The 9,707-nt window shown below is 34.4% G+C and overlaps 1 protein-coding gene and 2 non-coding genes across 3 annotated transcripts; all 3 read left to right on the top strand.

Annotated features, from left to right (window-relative positions):
• The first annotated feature begins 536 nt into the window (after window positions 1–536).
• Window positions 537–3,337, top strand: LOC130461277 (ylmG homolog protein 1-2, chloroplastic). The gene is made up of 2 exons (XM_056829294.1): window positions 537–1,403; window positions 2,924–3,337. The coding sequence occupies exon 1, from the start codon at window positions 614–616 to the stop codon at window positions 1,349–1,351; it is 738 nt and encodes a 245-aa protein (XP_056685272.1). The 5' UTR covers window positions 537–613; the 3' UTR covers window positions 1,352–1,403; window positions 2,924–3,337.
• Window positions 3,338–5,557: 2,220 nt separating this feature from the next.
• On the top strand, window positions 5,558–5,639 carry TRNAS-GCU (transfer RNA serine (anticodon GCU)). Its single transcript has one exon. It is a non-coding gene; the product is annotated as a tRNA-Ser (tRNA).
• A 1,417-nt stretch (window positions 5,640–7,056) lies between these two features.
• Window positions 7,057–7,138, top strand: TRNAS-GCU (transfer RNA serine (anticodon GCU)). Its single transcript has one exon. It is a non-coding gene; the product is annotated as a tRNA-Ser (tRNA).
• The last annotated feature ends 2,569 nt before the right edge of the window (window positions 7,139–9,707 follow it).

Genomic DNA, 9,707 nt, shown 5'->3' with positions numbered 1-9,707 from the left:
TAAAATTACGTGTCGGTCAAACTATATCTTTTAATTACGTGTAGGTCAAACTATATCTTTTAATTACGTGTAGGTCAAACTATATCGTTTAATTAAATAGGGAGGGATATCAATAAAATTTTATGAAATTTGTTCAAATATGTAACTTAATCAATCTTTTGTCAAAGTTACTTCATCAAAGTGTTTTTTCATACTGCCTTTGTTTTTAAATATTTACCCCATTGCATATTTTGGGGTCGAATGAATTCTCGTTAAAAACCTAAAAAAAAAAAACATGTATAATCTTGTTAGATTTGATTAAATGTATATTTTAAAAATATCAAGACATTTTATAGATTTTTTACAAGTATATTTACATTTTAAGTGATGTTTTAAATATCGTAAAAGTCAAATTTAGCAAACAAAAGGAGAAAAGGAAAGTATAATTCAACCATGTACCGCCTAATTTATTTATTTTTCACAGAAAAAAAGAAATAAAGCACGGAGTACGGATAGTCAACAGACAAATAGCGGTCAAACCCGCTAAAGTCGAAAAAGAACTTCAAAATTGTAGAAGAAGAAATACTGCAAACATACTTTCTTCTTTGCAAATTCTGGAATCAGGGATCAAACAATGTTTACCGCCACCGCCGGCAGCGGATCCCTTCTCCTCCCCCAAAACCTCAATTCCACCGCCTGCCTCCGCCGCAACAACCACCACCGTCAACCCATAACCTCTCTTCCTCCTCCAAACTCCACCGCATGCTCTCTTTCTCCCCTCAAAATCTCCCTAAAACAACCCCTAAAACTCCACTCTCTAAAACCCCAGAATTCCCGACTACTCACTTTCTCCTCCTTGAACCCTAATTTCCCCCAAATCTCACCTGAAAATCCCCAATTCATAACTAACTCAACCAAAACCCTAAATGCCCTGTTTTCCCTCTCCTCCAAAATCGCCCAAATCATCAGAACCCAATTCCTCAATCTCAAGACCCTTTACTTCACCGCATCATCTCAACTACTCGAAACCCTTCAATATCTGTTAGACAATGTGGTTTCTACTCTGGTTCCCCTGTTCTTAAGTGTTCCAAGCAGGTCCCAGGTCCCCCCATTGACTGCCATTGCTTCTGGTATGGCGAAATGGCTTGATATCTATAGTGGGGTTCTAATGGTTAGGGTTTTACTTAGCTGGTTCCCTAATATGCCTTGGGAAATGCAGCCTTTTTCTGCAATTAGGGACCTCACTGATCCTTACTTGAGCCTTTTTAGGAAGATTGTTCCTCCTGTTTTTGGTACAATTGATGTTAGCCCTCTTTTAGCTTTCGCTGTTCTTGGTACTCTCGGGTCGATTCTCGGTACCGCCAAGGTTTAGTGGAAGTGATGATTGAGGGATTCAGAATTGGTGTTCAGTTTTGAGGCACGAGGTTTGATTTCGATGATTGTCAATTTTCGTTTGATTCATGAATGCTATATTACAATGCTATGTATCTGCTTTTCGTTTCATTTTGTTATGCATTTCATGTTTTAAACATTGCAGTTTAGTCATCAATGCCATAGTTCTTGGGTTGATCAAGTGGTAATGTTAGCTAGTTGATTATGAATTTATGATGTAATGGCTTGTATTGCATTATATGAATATGATTGATTGAGTACATGTATTCTTTTGTGTATGATTTGGTAGGTTTAAATGCTACATGTACAATGTTAAAAATTGTGCTCTACTCACTTCAACTTTATACACACAAAAGAAGACCAGTGTGCCAATGTTTGCTCTATGTACAATAAGTCAATAACTATTGATTAACTTGCCTAGAGCGAAGGTTAATGAGTTTCTATAATCAAAGTTGATGATCAAATATATCCTAATCCTTTGCTTTTTAGCCTATTGACCTTTTTAGAGGACAAAAAATTTCGTACTTTGCGTTCTTATTTGTTAGTTTTTGCACATCTATATGGACAGTGTCTTGAATTTCCAGCCCTTAAAGCTAACATAGGCTTTGCTTAAGATAAACAAGACACATAGGCTTTGCTTAAGATAAACAAGACTTCTGTTTTTTTTGCTAAAGTATTGAAAATGTCAAGGCTTATTGGTGTTGTTGCTTCTTCGGGTCAACGCTCTTAAAATGTTCCGCTAATACTCCATAGGTTTATCCTTGAGTTTTCATCATACCTTCTACCATTATTCTTAGAAGACTGAGACCACGAGTAAAGAACTAAAGATTTTTTCTCTCTTGAGTGTGAGTATTGTATCCCACATCGGAAGATGAAGCAAAGAACTTCTAGTTTATAACCTAAGTGGGCTACTCCTCCTATTGCCTTTAGCTCGTCTTGTTCAAAGGGGAGTGACTTACACTTGAGGGGAAGATCAAGAAATTTACCGGGAGTAATAATTTCAGTTTAGGGCGAATCAAGGAGGAAACAGAAGCACACTCTTTGCTTCATCTTCTGATGTGGGATACAATACTAACACTTACTTTTTAACCGCCATAATTATCTTTAAGCTAATCATGTAGCAAATCGAATAGCAAATGTTTGTTATCTACACTTGTTGCTTTATTGGTATCTTTAGTTTCATACTCCATAGTTTTTTTTGTTTTTTTAAAGTAAAGTATCATTGATGCTTTGATAGCTTTTGGGTCTCCCGGACAAGGAGGTTATTCTTAATTCCTTGTACATTTTCTTTCTACCAAAAAAAACAGAGCAGAGAATTCCAAGTGTTATGATCAAGGCTAATAAGACAATTATGTTTTGATTTCCAATCAATAACCCCAATTTTTGTTTTGAGCAAGTGATTGGTATTGTTGAAGCCTTCCTGTTCTTATTGTTCTTCGTTGAACCCTTTGATGTTCTTTTTGTTCTTCTCCCTCCCCTAGCCCCCAGCAGCCTGAAAATTGCAAATTCAAGAGAGTGATCTTTCACTGAATTTATTCTCTTTGTTTATTAGGGGGAAAGGACAAGGAACCATGAAAGGAATGAAAAGTGCTGGTGGTTCTTTTTGCTCCACGATCAGAAGAAAAACGTGGCGACGAACCCCACAGCCAAAGACAACAAGTTGGTAAACAATCCAGGGTTGTTTTGTAGTTTTTTTTTTTTTTATATATATATATTTTTAACAGGGGATGTGTTAGCAAACATTTTGATGGAAATTCAAGTATTTTCTTTACATTATTTTGTTTGTATCACGTCTTGGAATTCAAAGTACTACCTCATGTAGCAAAAACGGATGGAAGGAGTATGTGTATGGTCTGTTTTCCTAGGTAGGGCTTTTTTATTTACATGTAATACAAACTGTTTTAGGTTCTGATACTTTGAAAGTCTAATTGAAAAAGAATTGCTACATGAGCACCTGTTGCAGCAAGTCCAGAAGCCAGAAGCTTTTGTTATGTTTGAAAGTTAGTTTTAATTTTTCAATTCATAAAAGAGTGTAAATGTATTTCATTATATTACTTGAAATTAATAGAATATGAAAGATAAGGGCATGAAATTTATTGGATGTCATGGAGTATGCAAATTTTTGGTGGTGAAAGGGTATGAGATTTGAGAAGGAGAAAACATGAAATTTTAAAAATAAAATGTATATGTTTTCAAATAGAGATACGTGGCACTCCAGATATCTTGCAAATGGATCTGCTATCAAATATGTACAGATGTTGGAAACAGAGAAGCCACATTGATCTCCACCAGTGTGGCAGCTAGTGTAGAACCACCGAAAGAAATCATACCTGTTATATGTTGGTTAAGTTGTGATTGGGGCTGAACTTGATGGGGATGACCCCGTGTTCGATCCCTCGCAACAATAGCCCTAAGGGTGAACCGGGTGTAAATACCAAAAAAACTGAGAAAAACCCCATACCAAAAGTGATAGAGAAATATTTTCCGAAACCAAAAACAAACCAGCGGATCAAAAAATAAATTTTGCTAAGAGTCGAAATAAGAAAATAATAGTATAAGGGATAGAATTACAATAACATTAAAGTTCTACCAAAAGATAATTATTTAGTTTTTAGAACAATTAAATTGCTATTGAGTACTATATAAAATATAAAGATTCAAGGTTTTAAGCTCTCGTACTCTTCATTTATGTCCTTTTTATTATAGTAATGTAAATTTAACTTATTCATATGGTGAAATTTATTCGAGTGTATAATTCGTATTTTCTAATACGTTTTGATTCCATTAATCTACACATTGTACAAGTCCAATCATTCTTCGGCGAAATTATTATTAGCCGTTCAATGGATTCACATAACAAATCCCTAGATAATGGTGGTGATGGAAGAAATAAACAGAGGAATTTTTTTTATTAATGCATTGATCATAGAATCAAACATCTGACCATCAAGCCAAAACGAAAATGTTCCGGCATAGGCCCAACTACCATCAAACTTCTATATTATTTTTGTACATTTTGGCAGGACAATTTGAACAATTCCTTCAAAGCACTTTGAAACTTTTTTTTACCATATATTTACTTCAAAAGCAGAAAATGTTCCTGATAAATATTTTTTGTTGCAACACGTGTTGCGAATTAGGTGACTCCTTATTTGTTGCACCACATACATTGACATATATAAGATACAAACGTTTTAACCATTCAACTTTCATATTTATTAGTTAATTTTGGCATGAGTATATTTTACGGGTCTTAACGGTGAAAAAACATAATTCTGTGTCGGATCATTAACAGTGAAAAAATTATAAAATTGACCCATTTTTTATCGGAACTTGGAAATATATGGCAAGAAAATTAAAAAAGATAGGCACATAATTTAATGCACGGGGAAGTATACAATTACAACTCTTACTTGTAGACACTACAAGAATTTGTATCTTTAATGACAACCTAATTACGACGGGTTAAAAATATCGTCGCAAAAGCCTTTTGCGACGGGGCTAACAACCAAACAAAGACGGGAATATAAACTTTACTATAAATCTATACCTAGTCTTTAAAAAGGAAAACCATTCATTATTATATGACAAGTGTCACCTCCATCTTTCAACGCCTCTTTCACTCCATCTTGCTCATTCAACATCAATTCACCATTTAATCCATACATTTATCCAACCTCTTCCGCTCCATCTCCCGGTTTAACAATCATTATTCACCATTTAATTTATACGGGGTATATTTTTTCAATTTTGAATTTCACTTCTCTATAAATCATATATTCGTACTAAAATCACAAACCCTCAATAAAATTAGCACTTTAAAAAACGGCTTAACAACACTATGTAAGTGCCCGTTCAATGAACGGGCTCAAAAGCTAGTTTTACTATAAATTGCGAGAATTTTTTTATGGATAGGATTGGTTCGGAATTGAACCCAAATATCCAAGTCCAAAATTTTTTGGATTGGATTTGAACTCGGACTCCAATCCAAGTCCATCCAATTAACACCTCCGAATCGAGATTGCTCATAGTTCAAATTCAAAGAATATATAGTAAAGAATATATATAGTGATAATATAAATAGTAAGTATTGATTTTCTATAATGACCATTTAAATTGACCAGAAATGAAAGTGATTATTAATTAATGTTTAATATATAAACTAGTTAATAGTTGAGCCAACAGAGTCGCTTTGGCCGAGTGGTTAAGGCGTGTGCCTGCTAAGTACATGGGGTTTCCCCGCGAGAGTTCGAATCTCTCAGGCGACGTTTTTAATAGAATTTTCCATAAAGAATGGTTAAATAACATTTGTTATTGTTTTGTACGAATTACAAAAGAAGCTGCAGTAGCGCGTTGGTTCAAATTGAACTTCTTTGTCCACTAAGACCCCAGGTTCGACTCCTGGCTACAGCAAATCTTTTTTACTTTTTCCATCTGACTCTCACTGTACAATGCAGTGAAGATGAAACAAAATGTAATCAAATATTTAACTATATATTCTTTGAATTTTACTTTTTAGGTTTCTTACCAATTTCCGTCTATTAAATTCATCCGTAATTTGGATTATGCGTAATACTTACTGTGTCCTCGATGACGATGAACAAAATTTAATGAAATATATTACTATATATTCTTTGAATTTGAACTATGAGCAATCTCAATTCGGGGTATTAATTAATTGGATGGACTTGGATTGGAGTCCGAGTCCAAATCCAATCCAAAAAATTTTGGACTTGTATATTTGGGTTCAATTCCGATCCAATCCTATCCATAAAAAAATTCTCGAGTATGAATCCGGTCCGAATTTTTATAGAAAATAAACTTTTTTTTTAAAAAAAAAAAAAAAAGTTAAACTAATGGTTGCATAATGCAAATAATATTGTTATCGGCTAACTTTTCTGACACATAAAATAAAATATACGAGTATTAAATATTGAGTATGAAATGTTTTAACACCTATAAGGCTATAACAATATACAGGTCATGCTTCCATAAAGGGATAACCGTTAAGCAATAGATATAATTGTAAATAACAATATGTTTTACATAGTTATTGGGATAACCGTTAAGAGAAAGAGGTTGATTTGGGTTTTATATGTAGTGTAATATTTGGTTATTTTTGGTTGCACATAGTTATTAAAGGCCAAATATCACATATTTCACAATAGTCTTTAAATTACATATGTTTATCTATAAATAAAATCATAAAACATTGGACTTAATTGGATTATATTGGACTCCAAAGGTTGAGTCCAAGTCCAGCCAAAAGATAACTGGACTTCGTAATTTGATTCCGAGTCCGATCCAAATAATTTCATGTCCAATACAGTCCGAAAACATTGGACTTTGGATTTTTCTCAATTCACTTACACCCTTAATCTCGATCATGTGCTCATTTTGCATTACAACCTCGTCGAAAGTTTTCGTAAACTTCTTTGGAGGCCCTTCTCCCAAACAAAGGACAATGGGGCTCGAAACCGGATTTTTTTTATGAACTTGATTGAGTTTGTAGGTTGGAAGTTGGAAATCAATTGAAGAGATGATTTTGTGGTTGATTTATTATCTAAAGAGTAGATAATCGGGAGAGATTTGCATTAAGCCTTTCTTCACTAGGTTTTGCCATTTTGGGGGAGCTTTTAATATTTTTTACTTATATATCTAAAAAAAGGAACAAAGGGCCAAATTGTCGCTTTGGCCGAGTGGTTAAGGCGTGTGCCTGCTAAGTACATGGGGTTTCCCCGCGAGAGTTCGAATCTCTCAGGCGACGTTTTAATTCTTATAGGTCGAGTTTGTAATTCATTTTTATTTAAAATATTTTGTTTCTGGCTGCAGCATTTTTTGTAACGCTTTGAGACTATTTTTAGACAATGGAGGCCAATTATTCAGGTATTAAGGAGTATATCCTATGTTTACCTTATTATAGGAAAAATAAGTTCAGATAAGAAAAGAGTTATCCTAGTACAATTTACAACTAAAATAAGTTCTAATAATTTCTGAAAAGATAAGTGAAAATCAGGTGAGTAAAACGCACTCTAATTCAAATAAGGACAACAAGCTAGTATTTGTGGTTTTGGCCGAGTGACGTTATATGGTATGTAGCCGCTTATGCGAAGCTTAGGGGGTAAAAAGGATCTAAGATTAGTGGGCAACCATAGTTTCCTTTTTTCGTGGTGTTGTTTGGTATATAACTATATATAATATATGTCTTCATAATTAGAATCACAATCTATGCTAATAGAATATCTTATATTTTGTTCCCCATCTTTTCAAAAAAAACACAAACCGGCCTTTTATTAGCATCACAATGAAGATGCCAACAGAATATCTTATTTTCTTATTTATTGAAGATGAAAAAGCAGTCTAGTCTAAAGTGTAAATCTCCTTTTCAAGTGAAAAAAAATAAGAACCCTTGCATATGATTGGTAGTCTAAGAACCAGATATATGCTCGATGTAAGAGAACCTATGCCTTATGTCCCACACCACTTAACTCATTGAAAACTAGTATAAATAGTTTGTTTGTTCATATCATTCATAACTTAATTAATTTGGTTCTTAGTTTGGTTATAAATTGGTAATCTGCATCCTGAGGCTCAAATTAAGCTTAGCTAGCGCGCTGTATTGAAGTATATGTTCTTTGAGCCTCTAGATGCAGATGACCTCTTTCTTGCCAAAGGATACTTCAACTCTTTTGCCTTTCAATAATGTTTCTTTGTCATACAAACAACAAATTAAACTTCATTTTTGAAAGCGCTGCTTCCATTTTTTGGGGTTTCATAACATGCTAAACAAGTCATGTTTCGTCGCTTGTGAGCCTAGCCCCTAGCATTATCTCTTTGTCGTTCATTTCCTTGTTTCCCAAGTTCTACAGGTACTTCCACATACTCCTAGTCGTAATTGGTCTAACATCAGCACCCTCTACTATAAAGAAAACTCAGTCGCAAATTGCCTTGGTAAGATATCGCATCAATTATAAAGGTGGTGTAAACAAGGCATTTTCAATAATCACAACTCAAGCAAGAAGAGCATTCTGCCCTTTCGTTGTTTATTCATGTGTATTTTTGTTGGTTTAATGTGTGCAATGATCTATAAAGACTTTAGTATTGTTGTAGAATCTAGTGTGTAGTTGTGTAAAACTCTTTATTTTATGTACTCCCTCTATCCCTTAATGTTCGCACCGTTTTGACTTTTTGCACGATTCACATAATTCACTTTGACCATATTTTATTTTTAGTATATGAAAATAAATATTAGTATATAATATATTGTTGGCTTCATCTTAATATATATACTTTTAAAAATATTAATATTTTATAAATTTTTATAATATGTACGTAGTAGCTAAATATGTTGGTGGTCAAAAATGTGCATTGGCAAGCGTGTCCAGTCAAAATGGTGCGATTATTAAGGGACGGAAGGGCAAAAACAAAAAAAAAACAATTAAAGTTCAAATGCTGAAATCATGAGGCCAGCCTAGAGGTTTATGTTTCATACATGGTTGCGTTGTAACATGTGATGTGCTTGAGCACGAATGTAAATGTTAGCCTCATTAGTCATTACTATCCAAAGTTCCAAGGTTGACACCATTATTCAAGATATATATTGCATCGGTTGAACTTATCCTAACAAGTCTCCATTTGATTGCCTTTTTTTGTTTTTGTTTTTTTTTTGACTCCTTTTTTTTTTGGTTCGAAAGAGATACTTAATCCATTACTTCAGCAAAAAATTTACAATGCATCATAGTTCTAGGAGTTTTCCACTCTTGGTGGAGCAAAATTACAGCCATCCACTTCATGTGGCACAAAAATACAGCCATCTATGGCGCAACCCGGATTAGGATTTAAAGTTTCCAAAAAAGAAATATCATTGTTTTCAGAGATACAATCAGATTTTGTTAGGGGGGGGGGTGTAGACTAACTCCTTGATGCGACAGATTCAGCAGCCTCCTTGCCTTCCTTGCTACATGATCCACTTCCTTCATCGAATCTCGCCTTCTTGCTTGCAAAAACAGGCTTCTTTGGCTTCTTAAGAGTTCCCTGCATTTTCCATATAAATTAGAAAGCCATGTTGTTGGGGTTGTATCCTCGCCTATGCTATCAACTGCCACCTTACAATCTGAGACAACCACAGTGTCCTCCCACTTATTGACAGCAGCCCAGGAGGGAGCTAGCAAAATTGCTTGAGTTTCAGCAGTTGTGGCTGACACTGATGTTAAGGTTCCAGCAACTCCATCTATGTACATGTTGTTCTTATCCCTGCAGATAATTGCATAGGAAGCAAGCAAAGAGATAGAGCAAAAGGAAGCATCCACTTTAACTATATACCTTACAAAGGGAGG

This window comes from Spinacia oleracea, chromosome 5 (genome assembly GCF_020520425.1).
Source record: "Spinacia oleracea cultivar Varoflay chromosome 5, BTI_SOV_V1, whole genome shotgun sequence".
NCBI lineage: Eukaryota > Viridiplantae > Streptophyta > Magnoliopsida > Caryophyllales > Amaranthaceae > Spinacia > Spinacia oleracea.
Note: the sequence above shows the minus strand (reverse complement) of the source record. Positions and strands in the feature narration are given on the sequence as shown.

Coding starts and splice junctions, on each gene's coding strand:
- LOC130461277 (XM_056829294.1), top strand. CDS start 614: ATGTTTACCGCCACCGCCGGCAGCGGATCCCTTCTCCTCCCCCAAAAC.